At 40.9% G+C, this 18,004-nt stretch overlaps 1 protein-coding gene across 4 annotated transcripts in view; it reads left to right on the forward strand.

The window, feature by feature from the left end:
* IQSEC1 (IQ motif and Sec7 domain 1) overlaps positions 1 to 18,004 on the forward strand; it is a 998,050-nt gene that overhangs the window by 258,947 nt on the left and 721,099 nt on the right. For all 4 annotated transcript variants that reach the window (XM_030208312.1, XM_030208313.1, XM_030208316.1 and 1 more), the window contains exon 2: positions 15,543 to 15,572. In XM_030208312.1, the coding sequence (XP_030064172.1) occupies positions 15,543 to 15,572 (30 nt within the window). The remainder of the gene's footprint in view (positions 1 to 15,542; positions 15,573 to 18,004) is intronic.

Raw genomic sequence — 18,004 nt, forward strand, 5'->3', positions numbered from 1 at the left:
AGCTTTTTTTTTTTTTAGAAGTGCCCCCTAGGATGCCCGGTTGGTGTCCTGGCATGTGAGGGGGGCCAATGCACTACAAATGCTGGCTCCTCCCACCACCAAATGCCTTGGATTTCGCCGGGTTTGAGATCGCTGGCATTATTTTCCATTATGGCCGAAAACCGATGCCGGCCATCTCAAACCCGGTGAACTCTGACATTTGGCCGGGCCCAACCGTATTAGCAAAAAAAAAAAGATGGCTGGCCATCTTTTTCGAAAATACAGTTGGCTCCATCCACTTACAGCGCTGGCCCCGGATATGGCCGGCCAGCTATTTGGCCAGCGCCATTCGATTATGCCCCTCCATATGGCCTATCTAGTCTACCTATCCACATCAGCTGCTCAGGTAATACAGGACCCAATAACATCAACTAAAGCATCCGGAGCTCATTTACCTGCTCTTCACCCAATATTATATATGCCGTCATCTGCTAGCAATGTCCCTCTGTCGTCTACACAGGACAATCAGATCAGTTCTTAAGAAAAATAATAAACTTATGCAAAACTTTAAACGAAAATGTGGTGCAAATGCCCACGCCTAAATTTACATGCAGAGCACCGTTATTCTATAATTATATGTGTAACTCAAAACCACACCCCTGAAACGCCCATGACCCTCTCATTTTCGTGCCCCCTGTTTCAGGCCAAACATAAATTATAGGTGCAGATCCCGTGCCTAAATTTACACGTATAGGGCTAGATTCTATATATGGCACCTGAAAATTACACAAGGAAAAAGGCATATTTTGTAAAGTACGCTTACATTTTATAGAATAGGCTTAAATTTCCACACGCTATATAGAATAACGCCGAATGCCTCTCCACGTGACCAAATGTAGTTGTGGCCATTTACACCATGTTTTACTTGGTGTAAATCCTGATGCTTAAATTAGGCGCAGAGCGGGTGAATTCCAAAACAACGCCCATAGATTTTAGAAATGCCCATACCCTGCTTATGGCCATGCCTCATTTTCAACTATGCAACTTAGAATTTAGGTACACTGCGTTACAGAATACGTTTAGCAAGTTGTGGACATAAATCTTAATGCCAATTAGTGCTGATAATTTCTTGTTAACATCCAATTAATAGCACTGATTAGCTGGTTAACCAGTTAAGTTACACACATAGTGTAGAAAAGAACCTGCAGGTCCTCAGCTCAGAGCCCTTTTCCTCTGTTGTCCCACTTCCTTAGGGATCTTTCCACTCAAAACCCGGCTCCCTGGGGAGACAGGCTGTTTCCATCACCTTTCAATTTACAGCAAGGCTTTTAAACACAGTTCCACTTGCAGCAGGGCCTTTCCAAACACAGCCCTAAATGTAGCCTGGCCTTTCAAACACAGTCTCAAAAAGTAGCAAAGCCTTTAAACACAGTTCCACTTGCAGCAGGGCTTTTCCAAACACCGCCCTAAATGTAGCCAGGCTTTTCAAACACAGTCTCAAAAAGTAGCAAGGCCTTTAAACACAGTTCCACTTGCAGCAGGGCTTTTCCAAACACCGCCCTAAATGTAGCCTGGCTTTTCAAACACAGTATCACTAAGTAGCAAGGCTTTGCGCGGGCTCAAAGCCTCCGGGTCCCACCCTCTTGGTCAGCCTTTTCTCCTGACCTCCTCCCGCTTGACCCGGACAGCCCCCTATACCTCCTGCTCTGACTGAGTCAGAGCCAACAGCTCCATCGGTTCCTCAGGGACCTCCTCTGGCTCTCCTTGTTCCATTGCCTCTGGCTCCTCTCCTCCCCTCTCCTCTGGAGCCCAGTCCATTTCTCCTCTTCCCTCCCCCCTCCAGCTGATTCCCTTTTCCCTCAATTAACCTGGGTTCTGGGGTTGTTCTTTCTCCGCCCCTTTTTTCCACCACCAACCTTTTCCACCAGGGTAGAGCTTCAGCTTTCTCCCTTTTTGGTTGGCCCCCTTTTGGAGCCTCTGGGAGGTGCACCCTATTTCTCCCCCTTACCAGGTGCTCTTCTGGGGCTTTCTGGGACTTGTAGTGTTCTACTCTTATGTCCCTTTTTGGCAGGATCGGAACCCCCACCGTGTCATCTTTCCCTTTTGGTAGCTGGGGTTCCTCCCCACCCCCTTTCTTTCTCCAGACTCCTTACCATACTCCTTACAATAGTTATAGGTAATCAATAGAAATAAAACAAAATAAAACATGGAAAAGAAATAAGATGATACCTTTTTTATTGGACATAACAATACATTTCTTGTATTAAGTTATGTCCAATAAAAAAGGTATCATCTTATTTTCTTTTCCATATTTTATTTTGTTTTATTTCTATTGATTACCTTTAAAAGTGGACTAACACAGCTACCACACCTCTCTACACATTGTTATCGAATACGCTTCGATGTCCATGTGGAAATTAATGTGCCATATATAGAATCCCAGGGATAAGTCCCAATTAAATCTAATTCGTGCCAATAATTCTATTAAATTGCACATGGAAATCGGAAGCATGCCTAAATTGTGTGCGCAATTTTGGCGACTTTTATAGAATCAGGAAGTATCTATATTGTTACAGGCCAGGTAATGTGTCTTTCACCTTTTGCACTCTGGAATTGTTTTCTCTTCTCTTCTCTCGCTTGCATTCTCACTGAATTTACCACTGAATTTTTTGTTTTGAGGCCAGCTGTGTCACAGCTGGTTCTGATAGTACCTTTCCTCCTGAACTCTACTTGAAGATAAGATAGCAAATATGCTGAAGCAGTTTTAGATTACCTCCCACTAGGAGAGAAAATGATCATCTTCTACTGGCTGTTCTAATCATGCTTGCCAATTTTCACTGCTTTTATGCAAACAGATAGGGCTGATCTGTCATGAGAGTCCTCAGTGATGTACATACTATTGCAAAATTAGAAGAAAATATGTAATTTTAAATGTTTAACTAATACACTAAAACCAAATCATTGTTCGATTGTTTATTTTTTTACAGGAAAAGGCTGCATAGAGTATTATTTTGATTCTGTTTTTATTAACTTAATTAGAACTAATTCATTTTCCACGTCCCATGTTGTAGAAACCTTTGCTTAAAGGAAGCATAGAATTGCAGTACAGTAATTACTTAAGACTATAAAATTGTTCATGAAACCTAGTAGAAGCCATAGCATTGACGCTGCTGCAGATTCTCATGGGAAACGTTTGGCTCTGAATCTTTGAGTTCCAGAGGAAATGATTTTCCACCAGTACTTTCCATGCATGGAGGGTGTTTGTGTCCTTTCAAACTGAGAGGCAGAGGACCCTGCACATGAATGATATTCATATCATTTAAATTATTGCTAGCCCAGGAGATTGCATAGGAGCAAATCTGAACTAATACTGTCACATGGTTCCGGAGGTGAAATGAATCAGACCTTGTGTGTGTGTGTTTGTGTGTGTGTGTGTGTGTGTGTGTGTGTCTGCATTTTTGTTTGTTTTTTAAAGGAATGTGTAAGTTTGAAAAAATGGTTATTTTTATCTTCACCTTCAAAGAGTTTTGGAAATACTAATCTCACAAACTGAGACTGAGTGAAATCCTGTCCACAAAGTAAATGATAATGCTAGGAAAATGCTTTTCTTTCCCCATGTAAATAGGGGATCATGGATTTGATAAACACTCCTGCCAAAGCAGTTCACATTTATTATATGTTTTTTTCTCTGTCTCTACTGGGCTCACGATTTATAGGTCCTTTTGCAAAGCTGCACTAGCAGTTTTGGTGCGGCAAATGTGATGAAGCCCATAGCTTTGTAAAAGGAGACCAAAGTTTTTTGTACCTGGGGAAATGGAGGATTTAGGAATCCTACTGCAAGGGCCCCACAGTAGCTGGGTGGTAAGTCGGAATTGATGGACGTTGGGTGCGCATAGGCGCTTACGTGGCTTAGTAAAAGGACCCCTAAGTGTCATATTTAGGATCCAAGGAGCCATAGTGGGAGCTGAACCCAATTCCCTAGGTTCTCAGCCCATGCACTAACCATTAGGCTACTCGTCCCCTGTTTTTCTTATGCAGTTGGATCCTTTGAATTGCAAACTTGTCAGTCCCCTGCCAGGAGAGTGTCACTGATTCATGGTTATATACATTCAAAACATTTTTATAGAGAATGAGAACTGAAGTATATTCTTGAAACTTGGCCTTTTATCATGTATGGGACAACAATGAGCCAATCAACCCATTCCAAGAAGTCCTACTTAGAGCTACTGAATAAGGCAGAACCCTTTATTTCTCTAACTTATCCTTTTCTATTGGGAGCTCAAGGCAAGTTATGTTCAGCTATAGTAGGTATTTCCCTGGTCCAAAAAGGCCTACAACTTGAGTATGTACTTGGGACAATGGAAGGTAAAGTGACTTGCCCAAGGTAACAAAAAATGTCAATGGGATTGGCATCCTACTAGTTTAGCCTGCTTCATAACCTGTTGCTCTAACCTCTAGGATATTCCTCTACTCCCCGGAAAGCCAAATGAACACAGAATTCTCAATTGAGATAAGTACAGCCGTAGCCAGAAGGATGCTAGGCTGCATAAAGAGAGGCATAACCAGCAGAAGAAAGGAGGCGTTGATGCCCCTCTACAAGTCGTTGGTGAGGCCCCACTTGGAGTATTGTGTTCAGTTTAGAGGCCGTATCTTGCTAAAGATGTGAAAAGACTGCAAGCGGTGCAAAGAAAAGCTACAAAAAATGGTATGGGATTTGCGTTGCAAACTGTACGAGGCAGGGGCGTAGCCAGACACCCAATTTTGGGTGGTCCTGGGCCCAAGATGGGTGGGCAGATGAACTCCGCCTTGTCCCACAAGTAATTTGGTCTCTCTCTCGCTTGCCTGCATGCCATATGGTCTCTCAAACATCCCCCTACCCTGCTTACCTTTTAAATAGCAGATTTTCACTGGCAACGAGCAGCAACTAATACACACTGCACATGTTGACCCCATAGCCTTCCCTCTTATGCAACTTCCTGTTTCCACATAGGTGGGAATACATGAGAGGGAAGGCTGCAGGGCTGGTGCGAACAGTATGTATCAGTCGCTGCTTGTAGCAGGCAAAGATCTGCTATTTGAAAGGTATGCATGAGGGACAGTTGGGAGTTTTCGGCTGGTGGGGCTTGGGAATCCCTGCCAGCCACATTAGAGATGTGCTGCTATTGGGTGGGCCTGAACCCAAAGTGGATGGGCCAACCTTGGCTACGCCACTGGTACGAGGAGAGACTTGCTGACCTGAACATGCATACCTTGGAGGAAAGGAGAAACAGGGGTGACATGATACAGATATTCAAATATTTGAAAGGTATTAATCCACAAATGAACCTTTTCCAGAGACGGTAAGGTGGTAGAACTAGAGGACATGAATTGAGGTTGAAGGGGGGCAGACTCAGGAGTAATGTCAGAAAGTATTTTTTCACAGAGAGGGTGGTTGATATGTGGAATGCCCTCTTGCAGGAGGTGGTGGAGATGAAAACAGTAATGGAATTCAAACATGCGTGGGATAAACACAAAGGAATCCTGTTTTGAAGGAATGGATCCGCGGAATTTTAGCACAGATTAGGTGGTGATGCCGGTAATTGGGAAACAAAACCAGTACTGGGCAGACTTCTACAGTCTGTGCCCTGAGAATGGCAATGACAAATCAAATTCGGGTATACATATAAAGTATCACAGACTGGATGGACCGTACAGGTCTTTATCTGCCACCATTTACTATGTTACAGCTCAATGCAAGATTTAAAGGATCTTCATTAGATTGAGATAAGTACAGCTCAACGCAAGATTCAAGTTTTTGCCAAAAATATTAATGTCCAAGAAACGCTGGAGTTTTAAGGATTGTCTATAGTTAATGTTGGCAATGAAGATTGAATTAAGTTTTACAATAATAAAAAAGAACAATAAAAATAGAAGAAAAATATGTGATAAAGATTTAAATAAAAAAAGCAATAGGTTTTTTGGACCGATGTTTGACGTGGCTCATGGCACACGCAATATAGCCATACTTTGATATGACAGTGTGATCATACAGCGGGTTCTGAGGTCCTTTTTTCCTATTTGAAAAATAACAAATATTTTTTGACAATTTGATAACTATTTTGTTGATGTTGGGTGAGTGATGTAATCACAAATCACATGCACTAATGTTGCCATTAGCATGTGACCATTAACAAGAATTACTGTGGACACCTAGGGGTCCTTTTACTAAGGTGCACTGAAAAATGGGCTGCACTAGTGTGGGCGCATGTTTTGGATGCCTGCAGATCCATTCTTCGGAGCGCCTGTAAAAAAAGGCCTTTTTAAAATTTTTTGCCGAAAATGGACATGCGGCAAAATTAAAATTGGCGCACGTCCATTTTGGGTCTGAGACCTTACCGCTACCCATTGACTTAGCAGTACGTTCTCATGCAGTAATCATTTACGTGCGTAGAATGATGATTTCCACCTGGTTTCCACTGTTTGTTCCAGAAAATAAAAATAATTTTCTGGTGCGCATAGCAGACGTAAGTAAAAAAAAAACAAACTTACCACCTGGGCCACACAGTAGCCGGGCAGTAACTCCAAATTGACGTATGTTGGGCGCACCTAGGCGCCTACGCGACTTAGTAAAAGGGCTCCTTATTTTGTAGGCAGTAAGGGCTCAGCCAATAATCCTGTGCTAACCAGTTAGTGTGCATTACTGTGGGCACACTAACTGCTTAGTGTAGGAATGTCCACTCTCCGCCCCCAGAAACACCCCTTCATGCAAAAATTTATATATATTTTTAGCACGTGGATAGCGTATGCAAATTTTGAACTTACCGCAGGATGCTTGGGTGCATTCTGCAGTAAGCCATTTCAAGCTGCAGTAGGCATCAGGGGCGCAGCCAGATAGATTTTGGGTGGACCTAGGCAAGAAGTGGGTGGGCACCAAGTGTTCTCCCCCCCCCCCCCCCCTCCCACCAAAAAAATATCCCAGCTGGCGAGAAAATGCTTCTTTCCACCTTGGCAGTCTGCAGCAGGCATGTGCTGAAAACTGAGCATGCACAGGTGCCAGTATTGTGGAGAGTAGCGTTTTTATTACCATAAGGGGGAAGTTTTCAGCTGGCGGAGCTTGGGACACCGACCAGCTACCGCTAAATGTGTGCTACTGTTGGGTGGGCCCCGGCCCACCCAGGCCCATATGTGGCTACACCACTGGTAGGCACATGCTAATGCTTGCTGCAGCTTAGTAAAAAGGACCCCAAAGTGTCTCCTAGAAACTTGTCTCGGGTCACTAGAATTTTTAAGTAGTTCAGTCAACTCACTGTATTGTCTGACTCCAGCATGTCCTTAGGCAGGAGAAGGGCAGATGCTAGTAAATGATCTATTCACCCATTTATGTCTTAAATTAAGAGATAGTATAACAAACATGAAATTGTTGCAGAAGGTGATAATGTGGATCAAATTTATTAGGTGTTTGAATTAAAATAATGCCTGACATGGCTGTGTTTCACCCTCCATGGGCTGCATCAAGGGCACAAACTTAACTGTAAGAACAAAATATAAATAATAAGAATTTGTAAAAACATAAAAAAAAAAAAAAAGTACAAATGCAGTTTCCTCTCCTTTGGGAATTAGCAGATCGCTTGCCTACTCGTTTTCTGAGTGCAAATATGGAGGGACACCCCACTACAAAGCACAGTCCAAGAACAGCAGAGTCCATAAAAGACACAGGACAGAAAACTTTGTATGAAGGCATACAAGGGAAGATGACATGATACAGGCGTCAGCTGAAATATTTTAGATTTCTAATTTAGGGGTCCATTTACTAAGGTTCGCTGAAAAATGGCCTGCAGCAATGTAGGTGTGTGTTTTGGGCACGCAAAGATCCCTTTTTCAGCGTGCCTGCAAAAAATGCCTTTTTAAAATTTTTGCCGAAAATGGACGTGTGGCAAAATCAAAATTGACACGTGTCCATATTGGGTCTGAGACCTTACCGCCAGCCGTTGACCTAGTGGTAAAGTCTCATGCAGTCATAAGCACATAAGCACTGCCATACTGGGAAAAGACCAAGGGTCCATCAAGCCCAGCATCCTGTCTCTGACAGCGGCCAATCCAGGCTTCAAGAACCCGGCAAAACCCATATATATTTTAATTTTTTTAATAATGATTAATGAACTTTTCCCTCAGGAATCTGTCCAAACCCCCTTTAAACTCTACTACATTTTCCGGCAACGAGTTCCAGAGTCCAACTAAACACTGAGTAAAGAAAAACTTTCTCCTATTTGTTTTAAATCTACCATATTCTAGCTTCATCTTGTGTCCTCTGGTTCTATTATTGTTTGAAAGTGTAAACAAATGCTTCACATCTGTCCGGTCTACTCCGCTCATTATCTTGTAGACTTCCTACTAATACTACTACTATTTAGCGTTTACATAGCGCTACAAAGCATACGCAGTGCTGCACAAACATAGAAGAAAGACAGTCCCTGCTTAAAGAGCTTACAATCTAATAGACAAAAATAATAAAGTAAGCAAATCAATTAATGTGTAGAGGAAAGAGGAGAGAAGGGTAGGTAGAAGTGAGAGGTACAAGTGGTTACAAGTCAAAAGCAATGTTGAAGAGGTGGGCTTTCAATCTAGATTTAAAGATGGTCAAGGATGGGGCAAGACGTAGGGGCTCAGGAAGTTTATTCCAGGCGTAAGGTACAGCGAGACAGAAGGAGTGAAGTCTGGAGTTGGCAGTAGTGGAGAAGGGAACAGATAAGAAGGATTTCTCCATGGATCGGAGCACACGAGAAGGGGAGTAGGGAAGGACGAGTGTGAAGAGATACTGGGGAGCAGCAGAGTGAACACATTTGTAGGTTAGTAGAAGAAGTTTAAACAGGATGCGAAAATGGATAGTGAGCCAGTGAAGCGACCTGAGAGGGGTAGTATGAGTAAAGCGACCCTGGCGGAAGACGAGACTTCTATCATATCACCCCTCAGCTGCTTTTTCTCCAAGCTGAAGAGCGCCAAAAATGAAATTATCACAAGAGCCATGCGGTAGCCGGGCGGTAACTCCATTGTGGCGCAGGTTGGCATGCGTAGACATTTAAGCAGCTTAGTAAAAGGGCCCCTTAAAGTTTTAATTTAAAAAATGAGCCTGTATATCCTGAACTGTTTCATACATGGACCCACTGCTCTTTTGTTGGACAGTTTCCCTGGCACCACCTTGTCTCTTTCTTCCAAATCATAACTTATGATTATGTTATGCCTGGAATGGACTTCCTGGGCCTGTACGCCTAGCTCCATCTCTGCCTGTTTTCAAATCTATGCTGAAAACCCACCTTTTCACCACTGCTTTTGGCTCCTAACCACTACTCAATTCCCCTATCCTTGTTCCTTCTCACCCAGTACTTTCCTTGCCCTTAATTGTCTTGTCTGTCTGTGTTTTTAGATTGTAAGCTCTATCGAGCAGGGACTGTCTCTCTGTGTCAGGTGTTCAGCGCTGCGTGCGTCTGGTAGCGTTATACAAATGTTAATAATAATAATAATAATAACTTGTAAACAGAAGAATGTGCTGTCTGGTATCAGCTATATTTTCATATATGTAGTGTTTTGACTGTTTTTACAAACATGCTGAATCAGATGTTATACTGCATTTTGAATTCCCCATACTTTGCTGATTTTTGCAGCATCTGGCCAAGAGAACAAGGTCATATTTTATCAGCCTTGTGTTTCATGTTTTATCTATGAGGCATAAACCTCTTACAGTTACAATACAGAATAGGTACTTTTATTTCACGTGGTAGACCTTTTAAATATCCTGATGGCATTTTTTGTAGGCATTTACAAACTTTTCATTATTTAAGATTGTACATTCTTCGTTTTATGGGAGAAGCAGAGATGTATTGAGAGTGAATTTAAGGAACTCAAGAGTCAGAGTCATAAATATGTGCTTTGATTTTTGAAGGATCTTTTATCCCCATGTAGGGGGTAATTTTATACAGGGCACTGAGAAGACGCTTATCTAGAGCCTATCCTTTAAAGGAAAGAAGGTCCTACATTCCTTTATAGAATACTAGAATAGCTGTGCAAAAACACATATTTATTTTAGGTACAATTACTTACCGTAGTCACACATTCCAGTGGAGGAGTGGCCTAGTGATTAGAGCACCAGTCTTGGTACCCAGAGGTTCCTGGTTCAAATCCCACTGCTGCTCCTTGTGGTTTTTGGATAAGTCACTTAACCCTCCATTCTCTCAGGTACAAACTTAGATTGTGATCCCTCCAAATTTGGTTGTGTCCATTTAGGCCACATTTTACTTGGTATAAATCTGGATGCCTACATTAGGCACAGATCAGATGTATTCTATAATAATGCACATAGATTTTAGAAATGCCCACGCCTCCTTTTCAACTATGCAACTTAGAATTTTGGCGCACCATGTTACCATGTTATAGAATACACTTAGTGAGTTGTGTGCATAAATCTCAATTAATGCCAATTAGTGCTGATAATTGCTTGTTAACATCCAATTACCAGCATTGATTAGCTAGTTAACCCATTAAGGTATTCATATTGCTATGGAATACGCTTTGGCTTCCGCACAGATTTACAGGTGTCATATATAAAATCCAAGGGTAAATGTGTATAAATCATAGCTCTACCTAAACTCTGCCCCAGATCATGCCTATACTGAATGCACATACAATTACACACAAACCTGCCTTACTGTGGGTTAATTTTAATTGGATCTGCCAACTGTCAATTTCCTGAAAGAGTTGTAATTAATGTGACTGTAACACAGAAACCTTATCCTACGATTCCCAAATGTGTCTGTAACACATAAGTACATAAGTATTGCCATACTGGGAAAGACCAAAGGTCCATCGAGCCCAGCATCTTGTTTCCAACAGTGGCCAATCCAGGTCGCAAATACCCAGCAAGGTCCTAAAAATGTACAAAACATTTTATACTGCTTATCCCAGAAATAGAGGATTTTCCCCAAGTCCATTTAATAACGGTCTATGGACTTTTCCTTTAGGAAGCCGTCCAAAGCTTTTTTAAACTCCCCTAAGCTAACTGCCTTTACCACATTCTCTGGCAACGAATTCCAGAGTTTAATTACACGTTGAGTGAAGAAAAATTTTCTCTGATTCGTTTTAAATTTACTACATTGTAGCTTCATCGCATGCCCCCTAGTTCTAGTGTTTTTGGAAAGCGTGAACAGATGCTTCACATCTACCCGTTCAACTCCACTCATTATTTTATAGACCTCTATCGTATCTCCCCTCAGCCACCTTTTCTCCAAGCTGAAGAGCCCTAGCCGCTTTAGCCTTTCCTCATAGGGAAGTCGTCCCATCCCCTTTATCATTTCCGGCACCCTTCTCTGCACCTTTTCTAATTCCACTATATTTTTTTTGAGATGTGGCGACACATGAACATTATCCTACCACACATCACACTGTATTTGTTCTTTACTGGACTGGGTGAACGCCTTTACAGTACCATGTAAGCCACATTGAGCCTGCAAATAGGTGGGAAAATGTGGGATACAAATGTAACAAATAAGTAAAGTGTTATCTTAGATTCTCAGTTAACAATGAAGGCTCATATTGCTCTGACTGGTTAAAAAAAAAAATTACAAGCTTTTGATATCACACTCTTTGATGCCATATTTGAGTTTTAAAAATAGATGTACTGTATTTCAGGCACTGGTCATCTCTCATTTTGACTTTTGCAATAGATAATATATAGGTTTACCTGCTGTTACACGGAGACCTGTACAGATAGCTTAGAACGCTGCTGCTAGAATACTAAGACGTTATTATTCTGGATCGCCTTTATTACAATTGCTATACTAGCTGCCTATTATAGATTACTAGTAAGAAATGCCCGTTTCGGGGGAAAATGAAACGGGTGCTAGCAGGATAATCCTCCCCACCGTCCTCCCTCCCGAGTTCCAGACACCCCCTCCGTGCCTCCCTTCCGAGTTCCACACCTCTCCTCTCCCTCCCTCCGTCCCTCAGTGACGTGGTTGCGAGTTTGTGAAGTTCGGTGCACTCTCCCAGCAGCTGTCAGAGAACGTGTGGAAGTCGTCCGTTGTGTCTTCGCCGCCCCGCCCTCTGCGTCATCGCGTGTTGACGTGAGGGCATAGGTACACTGACTGCAGACCCGCCCCGCCCTCAACGTCATCGCGTTTTGATGCGAGGGCGGAGCTACAGTGACTGCAGCCTGCAGGCCAAACCGGATATCTCGGGTGCCTCAAGTTTCCGGCTTGAGGCTTCAATGGAACGTTGGAGGTGCCTTTTATATATATAGATGAAGTTCCAATAACAATAGCTATATGATTGAGATTATACTGACCACCACAAATCTTAAGATCTGAAAATCATTGTTTATTTAATGTACCGAATTAGAATTAGGCACAACAACGTGAGACCAGTTGTTGCCCCACTTTTGTGGAACGTTTTATCTGTTAATTTGCATTTAGGAGGGAAGTTATCAACACGGGCTACCATTCACCTCAGGTTGTGCTATTTTAGCATAGGGTCCTATTTTATATAATGAGATCCTATGCTAAGTAGCACAACTTATGGTAAAATAAATCATCTTAATTGTAGCCCAAGTTGATAATTTTTCCCCTTAATCATTTACACTGTAGAATTTACAAAGTGCCTGAAAACATACTTTTTACAACGTACTTTGATATAGATAATGCTAATATCATGGTCACTCTGTTATGTTATATGTATTTTTACTGATGCAATATGCTTTTATTGTATGGATTGTGATTATTTTAGTTTATTCATGCTCTGAATTATTTTTAGTTGAATTTAGTTTTTTTAAGTTTTATAATGTTATGCATGTTATAGCCTGCTGTGACCATTGGATACAGCAAGCTATGTAGTGTAGGACAGTGTTTCCCCAAATCCAGTCCTGGAGTATCCCATGCCAAGACGGTTTTCAGGATATCCACAATGAATATGCATGAACTTAATTTGCATACACTGCCTCTATTATTATTATTATTTGTTACATTTGTACCCCACATTTTCCCATCTATTTGCAGGCTCAATGTGGCTTACATAGTACCGTGAGGCATTAGTTGCCTCCGGTGATGAAACAAATACAAAGTGATGTTATTATCAAAGAGGTTCATGTGTTACAAACACATTAGGAGAATCGTAGAGAAGAAGAGTTATAAAGTGTTCATTATGGCTTTGGTTTCGTTGTGTTGCTGAGTTCAGGCACCTAAGTTGGGTCAGTAGGGTATGCCTTTTCGAACAGGTTGGTCTGAACCCGGATAAGACTACAACATCTTGGATAGTAGGGCAAGGCACATATCCCTCTGTAGTACCTGTGCTATTTGGTCAGAATATTCCAACAGTTAAGTCTTTTAGATATCTCGGGGTCATTATTGATTCCGCATTGACCTTTGAGGAACAAGTATCCGATGTAGTGAAAAAATCTTTCTTTCATCTGAGACGGCTTCGGTCAGTCAGAAATTCAATAAGTAAGGGCTCTCTCAAAACGCTGACATCTGCATATATTACTTCACGTTTAGACTATTGTAACATTATATATGCAGGGATTACCCAAGCAAATTTAAAGCGATTACAAAGAATTCAAAATACAGCAGCACGTATGATCTGTAGGGCCCGGAGGGATGATCGAGCAACACCTTTATTGCATCATCTGCACTGGCTCCCGGTCGAAGCAAGAATAAAGTTTAAGGCTCTTGTCCTTACACACAAAGCCTTTCACACATTAAACCCCAGCTACTTGTCGAATTTAACAATCCCCTACACCGCTATGCAAACTCTCAGATCCCTAACAGATAACAGGTTAGTCATTCCCCCTCTTACTAAGGCTAGGTGGGAATCTACACGGAGATCGGCTTTTTTCTACCTGTCACCCTCTCTTTGGAATAGCCTTCCAAAGGAGATCAGACTAGAGAAATCTTATCTCCATTACCGAAAACTTCTGAAAACCTTTCTCTTTATAAGCTATGTAGAACAGAACTTGGCATAATGAGATAAGGTCAAAAAGACAAAGAAAAATGGGATAGCTTAATTGTATACTAGATTTTTAATTTGTATTGATTTATTATGTAGTCTATCTTGATTGCTGTGCTTTCCTGTCACGAATGGAATTCCTATGTTTGTTTATTTGTATATACCAATTTTTTATATATATGTAAACCGTTCTGTTTTGCAGTTGCAACAAGACACGGTATATAAATCAACATAAATAAATAAATAAATAAATTTAGTGATTTCCGGAAGCTAAGGCGGTTGCATGTTGTTTTTATGGCTTTTGGTAGTGGATTCCACAGTTGCGTGCTTATATAGGAGAAACTGGATCCATAAATTGATTTGTACTTGAGTCCTTTGCAGCTAGGGTAGTGAAGATTTAAGTATGTTCGTGATGGTACGATTGTGTTTCTGGTTGGCAGGTCTATAAGGTCGGTCATATATCCTGGGGCTTCGCCATAGATAATTTTGTGGACCAGGGCGCAGATTTTGAAAGTGATACGTTCCTTGATTGGGAGCCAATGCAGTTTTTCTTGGAGGGGTTTGGCGCTTTGAATCGTGATTTTCCAAATATAAGCCTGACTGCTGTGTTTTGAGTGGTCTGTAGTTTTTTTATGAGTTGCTCTTTGCATCCCGCATAAATTCCATTGCAGTAGTCTGCATGGCTTAGTACCATTATCTCTTTCATGCATATTCAATGTGGATATCCTGAAAACCTAACTGGCAAGGGCTACTCCAGGATCAGACTTGGGAAACACTGGTGTAGGACATCCAAATTCTGCTGTTTCAAAACTGCAATTTGGATGTTTTGGGCAGATTTGGGGGGGGGGGGGGGAGGGTTGCCATATTGAGATGTCCATGTGCTTTGAAAATGAGCCCCTTTCCCCGGGATTCTATATATCACGCCTTAATTTCCATGCAGAAATTGAAGTGTATTCTATAACAATGTGTGTAACCTAATTGGTTAATTAGCCAATCAGTGTTGTCAATTGGATGTCAACAAGCAATTATCTGCAGTATTTGGCATTAATTGAGATTTATGCACACAGCTTGCTAAGCGTATTCTGTACTGTGGTGCACTTAAATTCTAAGTTGCATAGTTGAAAAGGGGCATGGCCATGGGCAGGGTGTGGGTGTTTCTAAAATCTATTCACGTTGTTATAGAATACCCCCATTCTGCACCCAATTTAGGCATCGGGATTTACACCAAGAAAAAACAAGGCATAAATGGCCATGCTTACATTTGGTCATGTGGAGAGGCACTTGATGTATTCTATATAACATGCAAAAGTTTAAGCCTATTCTATACAATATAGGCGTACTTTAAAGAATACGCCTAGGCATATTTTTTTTCCACACAGAATTTTCAGGCACCATATATGGAGTCTAACTCTTTGTGTCTTTATAAAATAGGCTGCAATTAGGCACTTTTTGCCCTATTAATCCAAGCAGCCACTTACAAAATTACCTGTGTGTGTACATCAGAGTAATCCTAAACCAGCCAATTTTTGCATGAGGACTGATACAGACTGTAAGAAATCCTGCTTTTGTTTGCTAATTATTTTCTTTTTATTTCACAGGTGTGAAGGTGAAAGCTCACGGAGTGTCAGGTATGTGTGTAATTATTCCCTTTTCTCTATTTCACGGCTGTCCCACTGGAAATGAAGGCTTTAATGAAACGTGCTTTGATTTTTGACTGACTTGAGGTCTGATTAAATCAGAACAGTTGATTGCAGAAAACTTTCCATTGCACATTTAACTGGTGTCGATAAAGTGTAGCTTAAGCAATCATATCGTAGTCTGACATATCTTGTGCAAAATGCATGACAATGTGTTTGAAAAGTATCAGGCATAAAATAAGTTTAAGTGCAAAGTGAACCAAGACTTAGGCTTATATTGGATGGATTATAGTAAAGTTCAGTTATATTGAACCATCATTGGTTGTTATATTACATGCCATAAAGTCGCATTTTTATGGTTGACTTTTTTATGATCCTTTAAGATTTTATCATTCTGTACTTTTGTAAATATATATTAGCAATTTTCTTGTTTTTTTGTAACGGTGGGTCACATGTTTAGTATCCGTTATTAGAACGCCAGGTCATGGCATCTGACGTCAGCAGTACCCAGCTTAGATGTAAATTTGTCTTTTCACCACATACTCAGTAACTGCAAAGTAAGTGTTGCAGATTTGTTTTTCTTTGAATATTCTTTAAATATGGTTTGTTTATTAAGTTACTTTATCTGGGTTTTTGGTTCATTTTGTAGATTGGTTGCCTGTATAGTTCAAGACCCTGATGAAGCCTTGTGTTTTCTGGTGAAATGGGTCCCATTGTTTTTTTTGTACAGCAGACAGTTTCTGTTGATGCTGATAAATTTGTCTACATCATCTGCACTTTAAAAACTGATGCTGGATTGAACAATGTTGGATTGAATATGGAAGAAATGTTGTTTACTATTGCATTTTATGCCTACAATTTTGTGGATGAGTAATAAATGTGGACACTTTCTTTGTATTCGATTGGGAGATTTTTTTTGTCTACTCTTTGGTTAGTACCAAGGTGGGTCGGGTCAGGGCACCAGGACTAACTTACTGGAGATATCCAGGTGCAGGTACTGAATATTGGCCATATCCGAATAACTTCCAGAAGCCACAAAAATTCCGGATATTCAGTGTCGGTACCTGGATTAGTTCTGTCACTCAATTTCCAGGCCTAATTTAGCATTAATAAAACACAGTCCACTGCAGGATGACTGTTGCCTCCTATATTACTAAATTTATTTTTCCCTCAGGATAGACTTCCCTGGACCCTTCTTCAATTGCTTACTTGCTGTCTTTCATGAATTGATTTGCAGAATGCTGCAGTTAAATTGATCTCTGATGGAATGATGTAAAGTTTAGCTCACAGTGTTCATATTAGCAGACAAACAAGGTGTCCCTTATATTTCTCTTATAGATCAAGTGATTTTGATTACCCCTGATGCAGGCTGTAGCCGAAACGTGGCCAAGTTGGGTTTTTCTTGAATAAAGTTGGGTTTATCTTCAATGAGATTGGATGTGTCATTCTTCTACTGGTTCCTTACTCCTACTTCTTTGACCTCCTTCCGCTGATGCTCTCAATGAGTAATGGTCAGACCAGGTGACACCTTTTTTGAGAAACCTGCACGGGTTTCTTTGCAGGGCAGGGATAGAATTTAAGTTACTGATTTTGGTTTTTAAATTTCTCTATAGGCATGTCCCTTCGTATTTATTACCTTATGTTCAGTTATATCAGCCAAGAAGGGCCCTATGATCAACCCAGGATATTAAACTGGTAGTACCCTCCTGGAAAGTTTAAAAAGCTCTTTTAATTCAACTATTTTAGGACGGGGTTCAGAATTATGAAATTCTCTCCCTTTTTTTGAACTATCAATAAAGTATTTCCATCAACATCATCTCCAGAGTTGGTCTTGTCTGTGATCAGCCTCTACTCCTTGTGTACAACATTCTCTCCCTCTTAACATTAGACTGACTCCAGATTAGATGAGCTTTTGGTGATTAATAAAGACATGGTTATTTCAAAATTAATTTTAGGATATGATTTAATAATTTTGGACATTTTAGGTTTTAAGATGTATTAGTTTTAGTAGGTAATGTGGTTGAATATTATGCTGTATTCTCATTTTCTTACTGTAATCTGCCTAGTACATTTAAAGTGGGCTATAAGTGTCATTATAAAATTAGATTTCTTGGAACACCCCTGACATACCCATGTACCTCCCATGTTAGCACCCCTTTTGCAGTTGCATGCAAGAGACGTTAGACACTTTGATTGCAATCATATGAGTTACAACACATATGTGAAGAGGTATCCAGTTCTCAGCATAATTTGCCCCTGAGGCAGCCCATGTATGAGCGAAACACAGCCTGTGATGGGCATTGTTAGTTGAATAAATTTATCTTCATATAGATTTCTTCATCTGCTTTTAGTGTCACCGTCTAGCCAAGTAGTCTGTTTCCAACAGAGAATCCAGGTCACAAGTACCTGGCAGAAACCCAAAC

This window comes from Microcaecilia unicolor, chromosome 6 (assembly GCF_901765095.1).
Source record: "Microcaecilia unicolor chromosome 6, aMicUni1.1, whole genome shotgun sequence".
NCBI lineage: Eukaryota > Metazoa > Chordata > Amphibia > Gymnophiona > Siphonopidae > Microcaecilia > Microcaecilia unicolor.